At 34.3% G+C, this 22,714-nt stretch overlaps 2 protein-coding genes across 2 annotated transcripts; both read left to right on the forward strand.

The window, feature by feature from the left end:
- Nucleotides 1-5,148: 5,148 nt before the first annotated feature.
- LOC120170688 lies at nucleotides 5,149-5,836 on the forward strand. Its single transcript, XM_039178596.1, has 3 exons — nucleotides 5,149-5,284; nucleotides 5,363-5,640; nucleotides 5,680-5,836. The coding sequence occupies exons 1-2, from the start codon at nucleotides 5,188-5,190 to the stop codon at nucleotides 5,539-5,541; spliced, it is 276 nt and encodes a 91-aa protein (XP_039034527.1). The 5' UTR covers nucleotides 5,149-5,187; the 3' UTR covers nucleotides 5,542-5,640; nucleotides 5,680-5,836.
- A 3,595-nt stretch (nucleotides 5,837-9,431) lies between these two features.
- On the forward strand, nucleotides 9,432-13,527 carry LOC120170704 (protein WVD2-like 7). Its single transcript, XM_039178604.1, has 9 exons — nucleotides 9,432-9,845; nucleotides 10,221-10,745; nucleotides 10,835-11,446; nucleotides 11,649-11,707; nucleotides 11,793-11,855; nucleotides 12,126-12,225; nucleotides 12,318-12,389; nucleotides 12,633-12,743; nucleotides 13,118-13,527. Exons 1-6 carry the CDS (start codon nucleotides 9,777-9,779, stop codon nucleotides 12,202-12,204), a joined length of 1,407 nt encoding a protein of 468 aa, XP_039034535.1. The 5' UTR covers nucleotides 9,432-9,776; the 3' UTR covers nucleotides 12,205-12,225; nucleotides 12,318-12,389; nucleotides 12,633-12,743; nucleotides 13,118-13,527.
- Nucleotides 13,528-22,714: the final 9,187 nt, after the last annotated feature.

Raw genomic sequence — 22,714 nt, forward strand, 5'->3', positions numbered from 1 at the left:
TTATTGAAAGTAATCATTGTTGATTTTCATCTGTTTTAAAAATGTCGGTTTTAACGAAGAGGAAAAAATGTGTTGATTATTATGATTATGTGTCCTCCTAAAAAAATAGATATATTTTATATTCGAATAATATTAATACTTAAAAAGAAAAAAAATCAAAGTATCGGTAAATTATTAATACACAATAGAATTTCATAGGAAAGTGTTCAAAGTATGGGCTTGATTTGTATTCAAAATTTTGTTAATAAATTGAATAAAAAAAGGTAAAGTATATAAATAGTCTCTGTATTTTTAGAGCGCTTATATTTTGGTCTCCTAACTTTTAAAACTTACAATACAATCATCGAATTTTTAATCGTTTTCAGTAAGGTACTTATTGTACTCTCTGTTGGTCACCAGTACACCCCATGGCACAATGGAAAAATATCCAACGATCCCAACATGAATATGCGTACAAAATTCAGATTCAGGAGGAAGGGATACATGATTTACCTTGGGTTCTTGGAAAAACAGTAAAGCAACAATCGAGTCACAAATATATGTGAATTCCAAGCCTCCACGAATATCGTCTCGACCTCTAGTCAGTTCACCCGGTTGAGAGCAAATTTTCGTTCTCAAAAACTTTTCTTGAGAATTTCGTGTAAAGTGATAAAAAAAGGTTGTTAGGCCATATTTTTCTTTTTTATAATACAGGTGCGCTAACTCTTAGGGTTTAATTTTGAATATAATTAAAAAAAATTATATTATTTTAATATTATATATATATATATATATATATTGATGTTAATTTTTTTATTTATGTACAATCAAATTGTACACTCATAAATCAATTATAATTTGCTCATTTTCAACCATGGGTGTGACCATTTAGGTTCCTGTAACATTAATAGTAATATTAGAACCATTATAACATTACAAACAATGAGTGACATCTAGCAATATATTATTGTCATATAAGTTACAAGAAGTCATGATCTGTCATAACCTCTTCGTGACTAACTCTTATATGTGTTATATCATTTTGTCTTTTATATCTAGAATAGTCACAAATCCAAGAATAGTCACACTTGTATAGCTCATCTAATGTTTCTTGATATTTAGAGTAAACTACAATAAATGAACAACTTGTTTGAACATGGCCATACATTTCTAGTCTCACTCAATCAAATGACATGTGATATAATTCCTGTTATATATGAAGGATAAATCCTATCTTGATCATTCACATCCCACTACATATATTGTAATTTGTTCAACTTCAGTCTTTATAATGCGATCAGTTACGAAGCATGTTTAATTGTATCAAAACATATGACTATATACGTTGAGATAATAATGATCTCAAGTATATGGATTATACATGTAGTTAACACCATGAGCAATGTTGTGACTGTCACATAATAATCCAAAATATGTGCTCATAGCGGGTCAATCCAATATGTCGTTCTCTAGCAACATACTCATGTATTGGTTTTGACATCTCTTTGTCAATGTCAACTCGTTGTCATCAATCAACTATATGTTAGCCTTGAACGCATTATTATTATCCATGCCCATAATAATACTCGACTAAGGATCTTTTAATAACAATCCTATTATTATATGACTTCATTATCTTTCAGTTTATTTAAGTCACATAAGTATAACTGAAAAACAATTATTGCAATGCATTTATTCAATAAACACGGTAAAGAAAGTATATCAGTACAATCATCTCATGATTGGTCTTTGAACATACTCTAACACTCACCCATTAGGTTTTATTGATGTGACATTTAACTTTTGTTAAACCCCCGTTAACCCCCTTGTCCTCCTCCTTATTCTTCTTCGCCTCTATATAGAAAAGACGGCGACAATGAGACATGATCAACTGAGTTTTATTCGAAACAGTGTAAGGACTTCAATGATGGCGGCGGCGTGGTGAACGGATAGCCCTATCGGCCGAAAATTGATCAATATAGAAAAAAGGATTTGGGTTTTTTGACGAGATTCGACCCTCTCCACGACATACAGAGGTGAGTATCGACGAGTGGTTAGCGAAATTTTGGTCGGAATGGGTATGTACTTCTACTGGTACCGACAGTGACGATCACCAACGACTGACGAAGGAGATCGAGAATGTGTGTTCGAATAGTTTTCTCGTAATTTGGGACAAACAGTGGAGGATTAGTATGAATCAAGGGTCGGGGTGTGGTCGGGAGTTGACTTTGGTGATGGCGGTGTGACCCACCGCCGATTGGAGGTGAGGTAAACGAGAAAAGATGAAGAAAACAAAGAAGAAGAATGATAAGGGGTTAACAACAGTCACGTCAACAAATGGTTATGGCAGGGACCTTACTACAAACGATGAAAAGTTGGGTGACCAAAATGTAAGTGTCCCTAAAAGCTAGATGGTTGTACTATGAGTTTCAAAAGTTGGACGACTAGAATGTTCTCAACCTAAAAGTTTGGGGACTATTTATATATTTTACTCTAAAAAATCATAGGAAAGGTGAGAAAAGCAAATGAAAATTTTCCTCCTTTTTCACAAATGAGAAATAAGTAAAGCTATGAAAGCTGATGAGGGCACTACTTTTACTAAAAGGAAAGATGATGATAATAATTAATCAAATAAACACTCATGAACTCTTTAAAAGTAGTTGAATTTTAGATTGAAAATTCATTCTTTTACGACAAAAAAAATGATGATGATGAATGAAACAAACACTCATGAACTCCTTAAAAAACGATTAAATTTTAGACTGGTAATTCATTCTAAATACGTGGAAAAAGATTATAATGGTTGAAAATGTGTTGAAGAGATTAAATCGATAGAATAATAAAATATTAAAAGTTGTTTTTTTTTTAAAATTAAAGATTAAAATCAAATAAAATAATTAAGGGCTAAATTTATTATTTTAGATTTTTTATAATTAAAAAAATGAAAAATATAATTGAAAGATTATCTTTAATATATAAGGGTCAACTACACATTTAGTACCAAAATTATTAATTTTAATCCGTTTTAATACCTAAACTTTTAATTTTTTTAAAATCGTACATATGTTTAGTTTTTGTTTCATTTTAGTATTCCGCCGTTAAGAACTTATCCACAGAGCTCACATGACATTTTTTAAATTATTTTCTTAATTTTAAAATTATTATTTAATTAAGTTTATTCAATTAATAAGATGATAACACATGTCACCGCCTTATTAGAAATATAACAAGCGAAAAATCTCCTTAAGAAAGATATTGTCGGTATTCAAACCTAGGTGTCCTTAGAAGAAGAATAAGTGCCCGACCATCTAAACTAAGCTTGAAGTTGGTATTAGTTTACCAAAGCATATATTTAACTTTTATTAAACTATCTATAAAATAAAACAAAATAAAATAAAAATGTTAGATATATGATTCGAAGTTAAGACATCTCACAAAAATATTTTAACATTTAACCAATAAATTGGGTCAAGAATTGATTTAATACATACTGAAATTATTATTTAACCTATAAAAATATTAAATTAAAATTAAATAATCTTTCATTTCAGTTTAAAATAAAAAATAGTTAAATAATTATTTATGTAATTTATAAAAATTAATATTAATTTATTTTAAAAATTAAAATTTACAATAGAATACAAGTTTTAAATTATTTTAAAAATAAAAAATAATCTTTCATTTCAGTTTAAAATTTTATATGTATTTAATTGTTTAAAATTTAAATTAAAAATTTGTTGATCGAGGGAGGAGAGCTGGTAATGTCGAAGTTGTTGAGGAGTTGGAGAAGACGGCTTGATTATCTCTTCACATATTACTTGAACCTCCAGCATCATGTTTAAGGCTGTTTCTTCCAGTTGTGATTGAGGATTTATGTCTCAACACGTAGCTCTATATATACATAAAAATTATGCTTAATACAGTTTTAATGTATAAGTGTACATAGATTATATAATATTACCGTAAAACATACTTTTATTAAAAATATATATTTAATGTATTGTTGATGTATAATTCTTCGTACTGTTAGTAAATTAAAAAATAAACTTGTTAAAACTTTTTATATAAAGAGCTTCTACTATACTTTATCCCACCTTCATCATATCAGGTCGAATGCATGTCAAATTTTATGTTCATTTTAATAGGTTAATTTTAGGTTAAGGTTCATGCCAGGTCGAATACATGTTAGATTTGGTTATCGTATTATCAGGTTCAATTTGAACTTAGATTATTCTTAAGTTGGGTGCAAGTCAAGTGCAAGTTAGTTTCAAATCTAAAATAATTAGATCTAACTCAGGTTTAAGTCGCAATCAGTTCAAACTCGAATCGATTTTAGGTCATCACCACCTTGTATCACAAATAGTTTAGACTCGAATCAATTTTAGATCATTATTACCTCGTATCATAAACGGATTAAAAACGGATCAATTTTAAATTGTAGTATCACAAATAATTCAGATTCGAATAGGTTTAATTAAATTTTTTAAGCGGATTAATTTTTTACATCCAATTGTTGAGTGCATGTGTGTCATTTGGCTCTCTATATATTACCAACAAACATTGTAAATTCTTGTTTCTATGTCTAGAGGATTGCAATTGAGAGGGCAGCAAAAGCTGCAGAGCCTGAGCAGAATCTGACACTTCTCAAGGTATATGAAATAAACTGATAACAATGATTTATATGAATATAAATTAATTTATGTTTAAAGACTTTCAATCATTAGATTATAAATATTATATTTTATATATAAGTTACTCGAACTTAAGACATCAAAAATTAATAATAATTTCTTAAACACTGTAATCGTTTAGTTCGTGCGGTAAGAATCAGTTGAATATCCATAGAATTATACAAATAGGATGGGTTTTGAATTGGGCATATCTATTGAATATTCAGCAGAAAGTTTTGGGCCCTTCCGTGATAGCCCCATCATGAATTTAATGAAGAGGACAAAGCTAGCTAGCTTGTATTGGTTTACCTTATCGAAGGCAAAACCTTCTGGTTTCTGGAGAAATCGGGAAATTTGAAGACTCAACTCCATCTTTAATTTCTCCAGAAATGTCTACTCTTCCTTTAAAACATCTACCCTTTATTTTTTTCTTCTGTACCTGCTTAAGGCAAAACCAAAGTAAAAACAACCACCTCTGAACCGAAGAAGAAAATGTAAGAACAACCGAGGCTTCAAATGTAAGAACAACATTAGAGCCATGGCAGCAGCAGCAGAAAAAAGAGGCAACCTCGACCACTTGCAAAGAGCTACTACCAGACCCGACAAGAAAAGAGCTGGCCCGGTTGCACCAACAGGTAACTAAAATTACCCAAAGCTTAATTTTTCTCTCTCTTTTCGGATACTGATCGAATCTCGAACTCATGTTAAAACAGGGTCATGGGACAGGTTCCCGACAGCGAGAACAGTGCAACAGATGATGGAAACAATGGAGAGGGTAATGGATGACCCTTTTGCATATTCGAGTACTTGGCCATCGCCGTTGCCATCCTCCCCCGAGAACAGGAAAGGAAGGAGGACGCCATGGGAGATCAAGGAAAGAGAAGGGGAGTAAAAGGTTAGATTCGATATGCTCGGGATGAACAAAGATGATGTCAAGGTGTGGGTTGAAGAAAACACGTTGGTTTTAAAGGCAGAGAAACTTGGGAAAAAGAAGATTAACGGGGAAGAAGAAGATGACGAAGAAGAAGAAGAAGAAGAAGAATGGGATGCTAAGAGCTTTGGGAGATGTGGTAGTAGAATTGTACTGCCTGAAAATGTTGAGTTTGAGAAGATTAAAGCCGAAGTGAAAGATGGGGTTTTGTACGTAACCATTCCTAAACCTAGTCGTGATTCTAGGATTTTGAACATTCGTGTTAATTAAACTATTATTGTCGAAGATAATTAGAAATTAAATAGGGTAAATTACAGATTCAATAGAATTTGATCAATCCTTTTTTCTGTCGTTAAGGTGGAGAACTGAACCAAGAATTCTCTTTCTTTATCATCAATCGAATCACTGTTCGCGACCCAAGATTCTATTTTATCATCAATCCAATCACCGCTCACGTTTTTTCTTTTTCTTATCAATGAATAGATCTCTTTACTTATGACTTAGATGTCTCGTATTTCTCGAAAAAATGATTCGATTGATGGGATTTAATATGATACTTATGAGATCGATGATATCGATGAGATTGATATTCAAATATTTCTTCTTAGAACGTATTGATTTGACCCCATAAGTGGGACCACCACCCCATAGCATGTTGCCGCCAAAAGCAGAACCCCGTATTTCTTTCTAGAGAATCTCCTAATTGTTTCAGAGCAACTAGAAAGAGATTCTTTAACCAGAAAGAATTCAGTTCAGATGTAGGATACCTATCCAGAAGTTTTCGCAACTCAATCATGTATGATGGAATCATCAAAGATTTGACCTTTTCGAACTCTGTCTGTAACTCACTATAGGCTCGGGAAACAAAGAGAAGATGTGTACGAACGAGATATCCAGCAACAAGAAGAAGGAAAAGGATTGAATAGAGGAACTCCTGAACATTTGGCGATCTCAGACGTGTCGATATCAATGGTGACTCATTATTTCGATGAATCATTTCTTCGGACAGAAGAAAATTATGTAAACACTTACTCGAAATCTCACTTATCAGATTCCATTGTGGAAGACACGATTTTTTCTGAAGAATTCGCCATGATATATCTGATCCATGCATACTATCATGAAAAATGGATACAAATTTTTGACTGCTACTTAGTATCGGCAATAGGTCTGAAAAAGTATCTAAAAATATCAAATTTAGATATTTGTACCCTGTCGAAGTAAGGACCCATGGCATATATGTTTGGAATAGATTCCGTTTTGAGAGAGTTGAAAAAGCACTATCTCGTTGAAAGGTTCTATACATCCACCCTTTCTCAACGCATTTCTTTAGACAAAGACTCCATTTTTTCCGCTTTTCGGATGGTAAATATTTCTCAGAACATGGAGTGTGAATCAAACCCATGTTTGAATTGAAATTGAGATACTGATGCAAGTTCTTCTCTTCTGAATCAGATGGATTCATATCTGAAAGAGGTTGACAATAAGTTCTTTCAAAATTGACTATTTGTCCCTATGTTAGAGGTGTTCCAAAAATGTCTGCAATCGAGTAAATAGCTCTACGAACTAATGGATCGGATCGAATTGCAAACTGGAAAGATTTGTACAAGTTATACCTTTCGTCACCACTTTGTGGAAAATCATTAGATATGAATATGTTAGATACCTGCGACTCGATTGGTGAAGGTGAAATAATATCATGATTGATAATTTTTGTTTATATCTTATATATATATTTTTTACTATCGTTAAAATTTTAACTGATGTTGATGTAGTATAATAAATATATAAAATTAGAAAGGATAAAGTATATAAATGTTACTAATATTTAAGTATTTTTTTTATTTTTCTACCTTTTTAACATTGATTTTTTTTGGGATTTCTAAGCTCATATAAAATATCATGAAGTGTTATAACAATTGTCAAATTTGTATAACTACATGAAATACACTTAAAATCTAAGGTAAATTATGTAAATGATTGTTAATGTTTGAGTGATTTTTTGTTTTTATCACTGATGTTTTAAAAGTCATAAATCGATCATTAACGTTATCGTTTATTACAAATTAGTCACACGAAGTTAATAATCTTTAACATGCATGACGAAAAATACATTTGGCGAGTTAACTGTTTACATGGATTGAGTTGATCGTCATATTTTTGATATTTTATTAGGAAAACGAAAATTTAAACATTAGTGATCAACTCTGTTGTTTATCCTAATTAATAAAAGGGGGAATCAAAAGTTTCATTTATCATTCTGAAACATTCTTCTTCTTTCATAGACATGTTTCTTGTTCTTTCATAGACATGTTTCTTCTTCTTTCATAAATCATTTTCTTATTCTTCTTCCATAAACCCATTTATTCTTCTTGCATAAACTCATTTATCCTTTTTCAATTCGTTTAAGAGAAAAAATATTGAGAAAAACGATTTCTTATTATTTCATTCGTCTAAGAGAAAATGTAATGAGGAAAACGAGCAAAGAAAACCCATCATACTTACGTGGAGGTTACGATAAAGGGGGGACAACATTATGCTTTATGGTAAGTTTCTTTTGGGTATTATAGAAAAAAAAATCTTAGCTGGGCATCCACAACTGCAAAATGGAACATCAATGGAGTCTTCCATCTTCACAGATTTTCTCTGCTCTTCCAATTTTCATTTTGTGTGTGTGTAAAGAATAGAGATAGAAATGAAAATCTTTAAATTAAGTTTAGGGATTGTGTTTTTTTAAAGGAGAAAAGGTGTCCGTTGAAGGCTTTTGGGTCTCTAACGTGGCAATCAACCCAGTTAATCCAGTCCATGTAAGCAGTCAACGCGTCAGCTGTTTTTCGTCACTATTGTTAACGTCGAGTGACCAATTTGTTATAAATGATAACATTAGTGATCGATTTGTGACTTTTGAAATATTAGTGATGAAAATAAAAACTTACTCAAACATTAATGATCAATTTTATATTTTTTCTTATTAAATTAAAAAATATAATATTTATTCACTTTTATTTCTATTTAATTAAGATGCGATCATCAAAAGTTAATTATCGTTAAACTTTTAACGAATTATTAATGTAACAAAATAAATATATAAAATTAAAAAAGATAAATTATATAAATGATACTAGTAATTTTTCGATTTTTTCACCTTTTTAACATTGATTTTTTGGAATTGCTAATCTCATTTCAAACATCGTTAAGTGTTATAACAATTGTCAAATTTGTATAACTGCACGAAATACACTTAAAATCTAATCATTAGTTGGGTTTCCAAAGAACCCAAATAATATATTAAATCAAAACCTACGTAAACTATTATTATTACGTTTATAATTTAAGCAAAACACGAATAATTAGAATTAAGAAATATCTATAAAAATTTTATTATTATTTCAAGGATATTTTTGTCTTAAACGACATGAATTATATAATATCAAAAAATTTAAATATAATGACATCTATGCCATTTAAAAAGAATATTACAATTGCTAATAAATTATTATATGATAATAACATTTTCCATAAATCAGAAATAAAAACGTAATTTAAAAGAAATTATATTTGTTACCTAAATATAATTTTGTTTTGATGCGGATGTAGTTGACCAATCTCCATCAAAGTCAAACCAAGTTTTTGTTTTGACTTATGAAAAGGAAAGAAAAATGTAGATGTGTAGCCAACATTTTCATGCATAATTGCAGACAACAGCCGTTGCGAAACCTATTTTCTTAAAGCCCTTAATTATTTGCCTGCATCCATGGCTGCACCTATTCTTTATTTCCTTTTTTGTTCATGTCTTCCAAATTCAAATTAACAGCCAATTTTAAGTAATACAAAGGCTTTCCAGATACTCTAAATCCAACGAGTCCCTACATTTCCCCCCTTTTCTATTTATTTTTTCCTCACTCTTGTCAGTTATCAGCATGAACTGGCCATAATAATTTATAAAAAAAAAGGCAAACAGGAAATAAAAAGGAGCTTTCTTTTCCGGAGATTGAAATGGACCCATTACCATGAGACTACTGTTTTCAGATAATAACGGTTAGATTCGAAGAGGGGGAGCTTGTCTTTGCTTTCTTTTTTGTTTTACTTGCAGAGTGACTGTGAACCAGAAGAGTTAACGAGAAGACAAGAACAAGTGAGAAGGAAGCTACAGAAGAAGAGAAAAAGTTCTGGGTTTTTTTTGTTTTGTTTTAGAAATGGATGAATCTGCTTGTCTCGTTAGATTGTTTTCTAATCCTGTAGATGTTTCTTGTGAATTTGAAGAGGTTAGTTTTGTGAACAAAGCCTGAAACTTTACCGATAAAAAGATGATTCTTTTAGTTTTACTATTTACTTTGTTGCTTAAATGGATTTTCTTGATTCAATTTTTATTTTTTTATTTGGACTTGTTTTGTTAATGGGAATATGGGGAAATGAGTACTCATAGAAGATTGGGGGGGGGGGGGAAAGAGATTAGGGCTTTTAATGGCTGTTTCCTATCATTTTCTCGGTGACCAAACACAGCATACTTGACATTCCAATGATTTCCCCAAGAAAATTGTCTGATTATGCTGTTTTTTCTCCATCAATCTTTGAGCTTCAAGCTTTTTGTTATTCTTCCTGTTTGAGTCAGGAAACTGATGGTCGATTTTGAATCTCAGGGTGACCCGGCTCATGGCCAGATTCGTGCCCTCACAGAATCGATATCTTTCGGCAGATTTATGTCGAAATCATTGGCATGGGAGAAATGGTCAACATTTTCTCACAATCGTTACTTGGAAGAAGTCGAGAAGTTTTGGAAACCGGGATCTGTTGCTCAGAAGAGGGCGTTTTTTGAAGCTCATTACAAGAGAAGAGCTGCGATGAGAGCCGCGGCTTTGCTTGAGCAGACCAATATTGTCACAAACGATGCTTCTCAAATGGATTTAGCCAATTCGAACACGCCTTCAGCTGCAAATCAACAAGTGTTAGATTTTTCCGATGCTGAGATAGCTAATACTGCTTATGTAGATGCAGGCAATCTTAATGTTTTAAGAGAAAATGATGTCACCAACGTGGAACAAGGTCCAACGCTGATGGAAGAAGATGTGAATATGGAGGAATGTCAGCAGGTTAAGAATTTGAATGCTTTCGAAGATGTTGAAATCCATGACAAGATTACGGCAACCCCAACGATTCCTCTGAAGGTATTGTTTATTTAAACTAGTTTCTGTTTCATTCTTCCTTTAAATCGGGTTTTTATTTATATGTTTATCCTCATTATGGAACACTACAGAAACATGATGAGCCAAAGAACCCGACTTCATCAAGCAAGAAAAGACGAACAAATTCTCCATCAAAGGCATCTCTTCCTAGTAGAGCATCCAAATCTCCACTGCATCCTTCTAAACGACTGGCTCCAGGACCAGTCAGGAATGATGCTGATGTTGCTATGCCCACCGGAAACTCAAATGACAAGAAGAAAACAATGCCAAACCTGCTCCACATGCCAATTAATTTTGCTTCCAGTGCTGGTAAAACTAATAAAACGTCATTAAGAATGTCAAGAGATAGTGCAACTCCTCCACAAGCACGAACCAGGGTATTGAAGAAAGCTGCTGGTCAAGAGAATTTAACTCCATCAAGTGAAAAAAGACAAACAAATTCCACTTTGAAGTTAACTAATCATGGTGGAGTATCCAAAGAAGCAATGCCTAGAATCAGAAGTGAGTCAAATAACCATGCTTTTATTAATAAGAAGCCTTCATTAGACTCAAATGAGCAGAGGAGAATAACTCAAAAATCCCTTCACGTGTCAATGAATTTCTCTCCACGTGCTGGTGAAGCCAATAAAACATCGCCCAAGATATCCGGAGAAAGTTCGACTCTGCTACGAACTCCATCCAGGGTAATGTCTCTATCACGCTATTTGTTTGCTGTTCTATTTGCACATTCAAGAGTGGATGACAAAATAACATATTTATTTTCACAAGGTGAAAAATCAAAATATTGTTGGACATTTTTTTTATTTAGAATTCTTTTGAGGGTACTAAATATTTAGGAAATAAGCATGAAGTGTGATTAAGAAGAGTTTCATTCACAAACTGCAGGCAACTGTTAATGGGGGTTCAAATCATGCTTCCAAAGTTATTCAATCACAAGATAAAAGGTAATCTTCACTCCTGAAATGTCTTTGTGGAAACTTTGTCCAAATGTTTTCCCTTTTGCTTACATGATTAGACCTATACCTACAGAACCATATCAGTAAATAAGTCAGTTTCAGCTGCAGGAAACAAGCGATGGCCACCCATTTCCAAGTAAGAGTTTTTACTTCTGACATTTTACATGTTTTGCATACTGGTGATGTCTGAAAACTAATCGAAGTTATTAACATCGTTTATCGGGAAGCTACCACAAGTGCGTTGTGCGGTATTTATGCACAATTTGATTTCAAAGTGCAATGGCTTCAGTGTGTTATTTTTCCCCGGTTTTACTTTGTAGACCGGGTCGCAGATACCATTGAACTAATTACCAAAGTCCATGTCTTATATGAACCTCATAATTATTCTGTATTGATTGTGTGGCAGCTGCTCGAAATCTTCAAATGCAAGTGGAACAAGGACAAAATCTACTAGTTCGTGTCCATTTAGTTTCAGGAGCGAATAAAGGGCAGAAAAACGGAAAGAGGCAAGTCTTACCATTACTTTTTTTTCATGCTTTAATTGCTATGCTTTCAAATCATACAAAGCTTAGTGTTTCCCTTACTTGCTCCATTCCAGTTCTTTAAGACGCTAGAAGACAAAATGAATTCAAAGGAGGCAGAAAAATCACACACGCAAGTAAAATCAAAGGTACTACAAATCAGACAACCTTGTTAGGATGTTAACACAAGTTGTAATTGATAAACCCTGCGGTTCCTAAGTCGAAGCTCATAAATTGCAAAGTAGTGAACTAATTGATGAATCATTTTAGATGAGTTGCCCAATTAGATATAGAGAATTGTATTATACTACATGTGTACTCGGTCCTTGTGTGCTTATTTATTGCATTTGCTTCTTTGCATGTGAAACTGATTTATGGCCTGTGATATCCAGGAGAAAGCAAAGAATGACTTGAATAAATTCAGGCAAAGCACTGATGTTGAAGCTAGATCAAATGAAGGTTCATGCCATGGATCACAGATATCACACAATTATGTTAAGAAGGTTCTTATCACATAACTCTTAACTTACTTTCATTTGATGCTGACAATGATACAATGGAATATGCTGCTTCCCTTTTTATTATCTTGAACAGCTTAACCATTTGTTTTAATTTTTGTTCTCTATGCATTGGAATAGAATTAAAGTTAGCCTCAAGTTACATTGTCAGTTCAATACATACACACAGACACATACTTTGTGATCCTTTATTTCTCTTGGTGGTCAGTAGGTGCAGAGGCAAACTTAACTTTGTCCCGATCTTCCCCGAGTTTCAAATTCATTGAATTAGTGTAATTGGAAAAGGTTGATGTTCTATGTTTTCTACCGTGCCTTGAGCTTTTGTGTTGCCCATCTGACAGTAAATTTATGCTTTGCAGATCACTTCAAGTTAGCCTCAATCACCAAAACAAGGAAGGAAGCAATCCCGCAGCACAGTGTAGAATGCAAACTCTATACCTCCAAAGAGGCCTTCCATTAATACTGAAAGCTCCAAGAATGGACTAATGAAAAATAATAGGATATTGGGGACCTCATTGCCAAAGAAAAGGCATGAAAATGCTTCCCCCAATATCCAGGTTTCTGTTGGCAAAGTGAGTATTTCATCCAAGCACGAAAATGCAGGATCAATAGCTGGTGGATGCAGCCGATGACCTTAAGTTCTTCTAGTGACACAGTTATAGAAACTGAAAATAATGTTGTGAGATAGAATGGGAAAGATAACAAAGTGTAGTTTGTAATTTTTCTTTAGTGCCAAATTCCACATAGGTCCTAGGTACACTTTTGTGAAGAACCTTAGCTATTTTTCTGCGTATGAAGTTTTCTGTCTGGTTATGTGGTTTGGATTATGTTAGCTGTCTATGCTAAATCTCAGAGGAGTTTATCTCCATTCTTGAACTGTTCACGGGCACGTTAATACTGCAGTTACAGATGCATAGTCCAGGTCAGAAAATTTATAGCAGTAGAACTATTATGTTTAATGTTTTATCACCATTTGTATTATACATGTTTTTCAACATCCAAGTCCAAACTGTTTATGAAAATGACATCCAATTGAAGTACCTGATATAGAAAAGGATGGTCTCTTCACCGAAAATGACTTCAAGATACGCCAACATCCCTTGATCAATTGCATAATATTCTGTAGGATCGAAGAGATGCTTGTGGTCGAACCTCGGTGCATCATACAAGTAGAATGGAATTCCGGGTATCAATGCTGAATCATTGTACTCGGAGAACTCATAATCCTGGAGAGCAAAGTTCATAGGATAAACATCACCTTGAAGCCAGCAGATTTGTAAGTCCTCAGACAGTGATGCCCTTAGTTCATAGGTACTACCATGCCGGCAGCATTCAGGTTTCTCTGTGCAAATTCTGAGTCAGCGAGGCAATTTTGGCTGATGCCCATAGTTTTCATGCTTGATAATAATAATTTATCATTTCATAAATAATAATAGTAATGAACTTGGTGTAAGCCCAGTTTAGACCGTTGTTAGCTGATTTTAAAGTCATCTACCGATGGACCCTTTCCCTATATTGGACCTGCTGCCCTAAGATATTTGGATATGAACAAGAAAAAACTATATATATATATATATATATATATAAGCAGCTAGTAGTTTTCTTTTTCAAATAGGATGATCAGGCCAAATTAAATTAGCAATAACATCCTTTGTGTTGCATATCAATTCAGAGTTGAAAGGTGTCCATAAATGAATTCTTCCATTGGTTTAACAGTGAAGTGCTAAATGTCTTAAATTTAGTGCTAGTTTGAATTTGAGACGCTTTTCCCACTTCCAATTATTCAGATGTGAAGGCATTGTCCCACACGATCGGCCGCCTTGTGTTATTCACAATTTCACATTACCATTTCCTTATCAAACCGAAGTTGTGTTTTTTGTTTGACAAAGACAAGGCGGTCTCGAAGCCCGGGGCTTCCGCCTCATCATTTTGATTGCTTTGTTTATGGGGCCCTTGGAGATGGCGTAGTGAAGCTATGCTATAAATGAATATAGATTTAATTCATTCGTGACGTAACTTTATTATTATTTTTAGTTTACAAATAAAAGAGTAAAATTAAAATTTGATTATATATAAACGAACGTTAAATAAATATGTTCGTGAACGTTAAATTAAATGAACATATTCATAAACTTATAAATAAATACGTTCAAAAACATTAAACGTGTTCATTCGCGAACAACAAATAAATAAGAACGAACATATTTAAAAATAAATAAATAAACATCAACACATTTAAAAATAAATATGAACACGGATATAATTTTATTCGTTTAAGCTCGATTGATTTACACCTCTGATTGCATCTTAAGCCCCCGTTTCAAGTTTTCGAACCTCCCTGTAACGTTGAACAACACTTCGATCCTTCAATAATTTGTGACTTTCCAAGAAATTTCTCTCCCCCGTTTTACCATTAATTGTTCATAACAGTTTATGATAGCTATTGAGAATGTAGGTTTTGTTTAATTTTATAGTTTGGAAAATAAAAAGAATAAATTATATCCATGACCATTTAATTATTGCATCTTTATGCTTTAACCAACAATCTTTCATTTTTTTTGAGAGGAAGAGAGATACAACACTTGTCTCCTTTTTGGTTTATGTTATACAATAACGTGATCATTTATTATTTACAATTTAATTCGATCATATGAAACAAGTGTATATTGGACCCAGAGATTATTTGGACACACAAAAGTCACAAAACTGAAGTTTTCCGGTTGTCGGGAAATGGCTAAAGTCTTAATAAAGAGAAAATAACCTCCGTGACCAAAAATACCTTATAATATACGATTTTAACCAATTTTTTTTGGATTTGCCAAAATGACCAACTAAATCACAATGCGATCGATAATTCGCAACGCGATCTCCGGTATCGCAAATCAGTTTCCAGATTCGCAACGCGATTCTGACTATCGCATTGCGATTTCTCAAATTCGCGTTGCGATTTTCCTAATTCGCAATGCGAATACGTAAATCGCAACGCAAATTTGGAAAATCGCAATGCGAATACGTAAATCGCAATGCGAATCTGTAAATCGCAACGAGATTCTGACTATCGCAATACTGAATTTCAAATTCGCAACTCGATTTCTGAATTCGCAACAGGTTTTAGTTTCGCAACATAAATGTTTTGGGTATATAACTACGCAACAGCAATAAGTCATAACCTAAATCCCTAAATCGCAACTCATTCCATCTCCATCTATCACTCTCTCCGGCGACATCCGTTCCTATATCCAACGACATCCTTCCCCATCCGGCAACAGGTTTTAGTTTCGCAGCTTGTTTGTTTAGTAAATTAATTTACAATAATGAAATCATCTAATGTTGATCATGTTTGGATAGATTTGTGTTTTGGAGGGTCATGGGAGAATGTTCATGGTGTTTTACAATATATGCCTTTACCCATGAATCTTCAACTAAAACTGTCATTAAAAAAGTTAACTTATGAAACTCTAATGTTACGTGTTGCAAATAAATTGAATTTAGAGCCCCTAAGTGAATTTAGGCTATCTTATCAGAGAAATGGTAAAGTTTATTTGTTAACCGACAATGAAGATGTTGAACGATTTATTGCTTACATTAGTGTTTCAAGTGATGATGTTACATTGTATGTTGTTAAACCTAGAAGTAGTGAAGTTGGGTCAGTAGCGGGTAGTAATCAACTAAGTTTTTCAACCTCAGTTTATGGTGCTCAAAATTTAATGGTTCCACCACAATTTCATCACCAAGCAAATATTGTTTCACCACATTTCCAATACCAAACACAATCTCAAAACCCACAACCTTTCCCTAATCCAAATCCCAATCAACTTTCAGCACCAAATTCCGGTTTTCGTATTGACCAGTTAGACGATGATGAGCCAACAGAAAAAATTGTGAGTACTAGTCATTATTCGAAATTTGATCTTGGTAAATACCCGGACTTTGATCTTGGTCAATACTCGGATTTTGATGATTTTTCAGAAGATGAAACAGACCCTGCGTGTAATGATTTTGATATTGGTCAATACCCGAATTTTGATGATGAAACAACCATTGCCGAGGAAGATGTTGTTGATGATAACGAGGAGGAAGTTACGACTGTAAATGAACATGTTGAACATACATTCTGTAATTCATATAACACTGAAGAAGAAAAAGAAGAAGAAGAAATTCCCAAAGAAAAGTCCCCGAAGAAAATACCACGGGAGTATAACTGGAATATGCCAGAATTACTTCAGATACCGGAAGAAGAGTTGGTAAAGATAGCAGTTGATTGTTACACAAAAATTATTCGTATCAAGAAAGATGATTGTTTTGATGCAAAGGAAGACTTGAAGATAGCTTTGTATACGAAATGTGTGGAAGATGGCTATCAACTAAAAGTTAACAAATCAAGCAAAGATCGTTTCGAAACAAGGTGTATGATTGACAAAAACTGTACGTGGCGTATGATTGCAAAGAGGATAAAAGATTGCGAAATGTTTCAAGTTAGGACTTTTATTGATAAACATACATGTTCAAGAACCCAAGTTTTTCCTCACCATGGACAGGCAAACAAAAAGGTGTTGGGTGGTTTTCTGGCTGAGTTAATGTTTTTGAATGGCAGGGTATATCGGGGACATGAAATTATGACTGACATGAATGATCGGTTCAAGATTAGTATCTCATATTCTCAAGCTTGGAGAGCCAAATGTTATGCCTTGGAATTTTTGAGGGGGTCGCCAGAAGCATCGTTTGCCCAACTGCCGGCTTATTGTCACAATTTAAAGCTGAAAAATCCTGGGTCGGTAACTCATATCAAAACAGATAGAGATGGACGCTTTGAGTTGATGTTTATCGCCATTGGTGCTGCGGTTAGTAAATCAATATAATTTTGTTGACTCATTTTTGTTAGTTACATGTATTTAACATTTAAATGATTATATTTCTTGTGCATATGATTTTGTAGATTCGTTCGTTTATTAATTGCATGCGCCCAGTTATTATAGTTGACGGAGCACATTTAAAAGGTCGATACCTTGGAGTAAACTTATTAGCAGTAGCCATGGATGCTAACAATGGGATACTGCCAATAGCTTACGGGGTTGGCAAATCTGAAACCTCTGATTCATGGACATGGTTTATGGGGCATCTTAGGGATTGCATAGGTCCTATTAGCAATATGACAATCATATCCGATAGAGATGGACGCTTTGAGTTGCTGTTTATGGTGTTGCGATTAGTAAATCAATTTAATTTTGTTGACTCATTTTTGTTAGTTACATGCATTTCACATTTAAATGATTATATTTCTTATGTATATGATTTTGTAGATTCGTTCGTTTATTAATTGCATGCGCCCAGTTATTATAGTTGACGGAGCACATTTAAAAGGTCGATACCTTGGAGTAAACTTATTAGTAGTAGCCATGGATGCTAACAATGGGATACTGCCAATAGCTTATGGGGTTGGCAAATTTGAAACCTCTGATTCATGGACATGGTTTATGGGGCATCTTAGGGATTGCATAGGTCCTATTAGTAATATGACAATCATATCTGATAGGGCAAACTCAATTGACAACGCTGTTAGAAGGTGTTTCCCAGATGTTTTTCATGGACTTTGTGGTGTTCATTTGTATAGAAATCTAAAATCAAGGTCTGCTGGTATAAAAAATCACAAATGGACATACTGGAATGCTGTAAAACCTTATCGGGAAGTGGATTTTAATAAGCATATAAACTGTTTAAGACGTGTTTTGCCTCAGTGTGCTCAAACACTAGAAAATGTCAGGTTTGAAAGATGGTCAAGAGTACATCAACTTGGAGCAAGATATGATTTCATGACGTCTAATAGTACAGAATCAATCAACGCTCTAAGTCGTCATTCCTGGAAATTACCCATTACTATTAGAAGACGTGTCACCCATGCATCAATATGCTATTTTACAAAAAAAGACATATATTAGTGAATTACATAAATTTTAAAAAAAATTAATCAAACTGAAATATAAGAAGAAATATAAGACTTACCCCCCCATCGAAATAGTCGTTGTCTTCAACCCCTAATAATACACCCCACCAAGACCGTTCAATCAACAAATGCATATTATCGTTGAATTTGTATATGTCAGCGTAACACCCTTGGCTCCGCTCATGTAGATAAAAATCAACTACGGTCTTAGCCCAAAGGGTATTATCCAGAATTGTTTCCAGTAGTTGTTTCCTCTCCACTTCATCTGCCGGAATGGTACTGGCCGGTAACTTATACGAAAGCCAACAGTCATTCATCATGTCCGACACGTGAGGGGGCTTCTCAATAATTCGATATATTACGCCGTGTAAATGGGGCTCTAGAATGTTGGGAGGGACCTCTTCAACGATGACAGTGGCCTCTTGAACGTTGGGAGGGGACTCTTGAGGGATGATAGGGGCCACTTGAACGATAGGGGAGGCCTCTTGAATGATGACAGGTGAGTCGGGCTTTTTCTTACGGATTCTTCGCACTATTGGGGTGAACGGAGACGAAATGGCACGTGCACGCCGTCTGATGCGTGAACTCCGTCTTGCAAGAAAAAACCGACGTAGAGCATCCACCTTAGCGGGTCGCTAAAAATAAATTAATACATAAATTAGTAAATAAACAGACATGATATTAAACAGTGAAAACAAAGACAAATATATTTCAAACTTGCACGGTATTCACCCAAGTCATTATTATATCATTGTTCACAAAATGCATCAGATAACATTCCAGAAGTAAGCACTTATATAAACATTTAAAAGGACAACATATAGGTTTAGTGCAGGTTCAATGACAACATAAAGAGTAGTAGTTTACTCTTGAAACTTAAATTTTCAACACTGTGAAGTTAGTATTTGTCTTTTGGTTGAAGTAATGCAATTCATTCAAGTTTCAATTTGCAGAAAAAGAATAGAATCTGAAACTTAAAATCGCAACGCGAAAATGACTATGCGAAATGAAAATCGCAACAACAAAATCGCAACGCGAAAATGACTAGCGCAATGCGAAAATGACTATCGCAATGCGAATTTGACTATCGCAACGAGAGAATCGCAATGCGATTTTCATTTCGTATTGCGATAGTCATTTTCGCATTGCGATAGTCATTTTCGCATTGCGATTCTCTCGTTGCGATAGTCATTTTCGCGTTGCGATAGTAAACTATTATTCTTCTGCAAATTGAAACTTGAATGGATTGCATTACTTCAACCAAAAGATAACAAAAAACAAATACTAACTTCACAGGGTTAAAGAATAAACAGTTAAACAGTATTGGCAGCAACAGAATGAATTTACTAAGCAATCTAAGTGAAATTATGAGTAAATTTATCATCAAGTTAAATATGAAAAATATTAAACTTACCTCGTTACGTAGAGTATGAACCTCGTTCTGCAACGATGCTACAATCTCACGTAGAGCTGCTACCTCACCACGTAAAGTAGACACCTCAACACACCATGCACCATTGTCATCGCGTAAAGTACCGACCTCCTCATACAAGGCATTGACCTCATTACGTAACTCCCCTAACTCATCCCGTGGAGGTGGAGAACATGGAGATAAACGTCGTGTCATCTTTGCCGGTCGCCTATCATGAGATGATGGTGGAGAAGAGGCTCGATGATGTGACATAATAGGTGATGACTCTCGTTGTGGAGGTGTATATTCGGGTCGATCAGGTGATGGCTCTGGGTGAGGTGATGGCTCTCGAAGTGGTGGCTGCTCATCATCCGTGCCATCAAAAAAAAGCTTACTAGCTTGCCACCAATCAGTGGCAAGCTCAGCTTCCGTGGGTGTCAACCTCTGTAATGGAGTGTTGGCCTCCTAACAATATAAAAGCTCAAACAAAGTTAAACGTGTACTAGTAATAACTTGTTTATAAACATATGGTAGTATTTGTGTTAACTTACATTATTTATTATAGTATACGGTAGTAAATCTTCCCATTGCTGCAAGGATCGTTTCCTCTTCTAGGAAATAGCCCTAGGAATATCATTAGAAGTTTTTAATGCATATGTCTGCATGGCGGGAAAGGCCTCAAATATCCAAATCTACAAACAATATAATAACAAACATTAGTAATTGTTAAAGAATTAATTATAATTTTGGAAATATTATATAAAAATTATTACCTTAAAGGCCCAAATAAAGCCTGACAAAGTGTATTTGGAACCATCGCCACGCAAACTTTTCCGATCATTAAAGGCAGACGACAACTTATTCCATGTAGCTCTCCATAGATACGAACCCCACGGAAACAGGTTCCATGCATTTAGGTCCTCTACCAATTTAATCAGATCATTAAGAATAGGTTGTCGGGCCTCTCTGCCTAAAAAGCCAGCTTGCAAAAGTATTAGAAGGCATACTCAGACAACATTGACGTCATCCATCTGAGTAAAACCATCTTTCTTATTCAATAATCTCGTCAAGTCTTCCACGTGTAAATTCGACTTCTCCATTGACAGCTCAGGAAAAACCCGGGAAAACCATGATAGGCGGGTAATATGTCTAGTGTACCGATCTACACCATCGTGTCCGAAGCATAGACCGGTGATTAAGCAAAACTCCTCCCGCCCAAAACACGTATACGCCGGTGGAAAATCAAACCATATCTCTTCATCACGATGTTGTATAGTCTCTGGTAGATCACTAGTCATGGTTTGAAGAAACAGATGGGTCAACATAATATCTCCACCCGGATGTTGTACTTTCAGCCATGGCCCGAAGCAAGTATCCTCAAATATTTTTCTTTGTGCAGGTGAAAGCTTCGACGCAATTGTTTTGGCCAGGCTTACTTTATTTCTTAAGGTCAATTGAGTCGAATAAAAGTTCTGCAAAAACAATAAACATACCAATTTAGATATACCAAAAACTACACTGTGAAGATATGAACAATAAACATAAAGAGTAGTAGTTTATTCTTCAAACTTAAATTTGCAACACTGTGAATTTAGTATTTGTTTTTTGGTTGAAGTAATGCAATTCATTCAAGTTTCAATTTGCAGAAGAAGAATAGTTTCTAAATCTTTAAATCGCAACACGAAAATGAAAATCGCAACACGAAAATGACTATCGCAACGCAAGAATCGCAACGCGAAATGAAAATCGCAACGACAGAATCGCATTGCAATAGTCATTCTCGGTTTCAAATACTAAAATTGAAAGAAACTTGAATGGATTGCATTACTCCAACCAAAAGACAAAACAAAGACAAATACTAACTTCACAGGGTTAAAGACTAAACAGTTTAGCAATATTGGCAGCAATCGAATGAATATAATAAGCAATCTAAGTGAAATGGTTAATCTATTATTGAAAACACCAGTAAACTTATCATCAATTTCAATATGAAAAACCTAATAATAATGCAAAAATTTTAAAATAAAAATAATTAAAAAAACTAACCCTCGGTGGTTGATTTGGTTGATTTTCCATTTCTGACCGTGAATGATTTCGTCGGAAATGGAGACTGATATCGTCGTGGGGACTGATTTCGTCGGAGATGGGGACGGATGTTGCCTTAGAGAGTGAGAGATGGAGATGAGACTGAGTTGTGATTTAGGGTTTTAGGTTATGAGTTGCGATTACGGGATATACTGTGGACGGTTCAGTGTTCCGATATATTAATATATTCGTGTTTGGAATTTGAAAAAAAAAATACGCGTTAATACGAATGGCGCTATGTAAATCGCATTGCGATTTACGTATTCGCATTGCGATTTACGTATTCGCATTGCGATTTACGTAATCGCATTGCGATTTTCCAAATTCGCGTTGCGATTTACGTATTCGTATTGCGAATTAGGAAAATCGCAACGCGAATTTGGGAAATCGCAATGCGATAGTCAGAATCGCGTTACGAATCTGGAAACTGATTTGCGATACCGGAGATCGCATTGCGATTTAGTTGGTCATTTTGGCAAATCTAAAAAAAATTGGTTAAAATCATATATTATAAGACAT

This window comes from Hibiscus syriacus, unplaced genomic scaffold, assembly GCF_006381635.1.
Source record: "Hibiscus syriacus cultivar Baekdansim isolate YM2019G1 unplaced genomic scaffold, ASM638163v2 tig00003041_pilon, whole genome shotgun sequence".
Lineage (NCBI taxonomy): Eukaryota > Viridiplantae > Streptophyta > Magnoliopsida > Malvales > Malvaceae > Hibiscus > Hibiscus syriacus.

What these genes read in the sequence shown, in the direction of transcription:
- LOC120170688 (XM_039178596.1), top strand. Translation starts at nt 5,188, where the DNA reads ATGGCAGCAGCAGCAGAAAAAAGAGGCAACCTCGACCACTTGCAAAGA. An exon ending in TGGCCCGGTTGCACCAACAG is followed by an intron (nt 5,285 to 5,362) that starts GTAACTAAAATT and finishes ATGTTAAAACAG; the next exon opens with GGTCATGGGACAGGTTCCCG.
- LOC120170704 (XM_039178604.1), top strand. Translation starts at nt 9,777, where the DNA reads ATGGATGAATCTGCTTGTCTCGTTAGATTGTTTTCTAATCCTGTAGAT. An exon ending in CCCCAACGATTCCTCTGAAG is followed by an intron (nt 10,746 to 10,834) that starts GTATTGTTTATT and finishes GGAACACTACAG; the next exon opens with AAACATGATGAGCCAAAGAA. An exon ending in ATTCAATCACAAGATAAAAG is followed by an intron (nt 11,708 to 11,792) that starts GTAATCTTCACT and finishes CTATACCTACAG; the next exon opens with AACCATATCAGTAAATAAGT.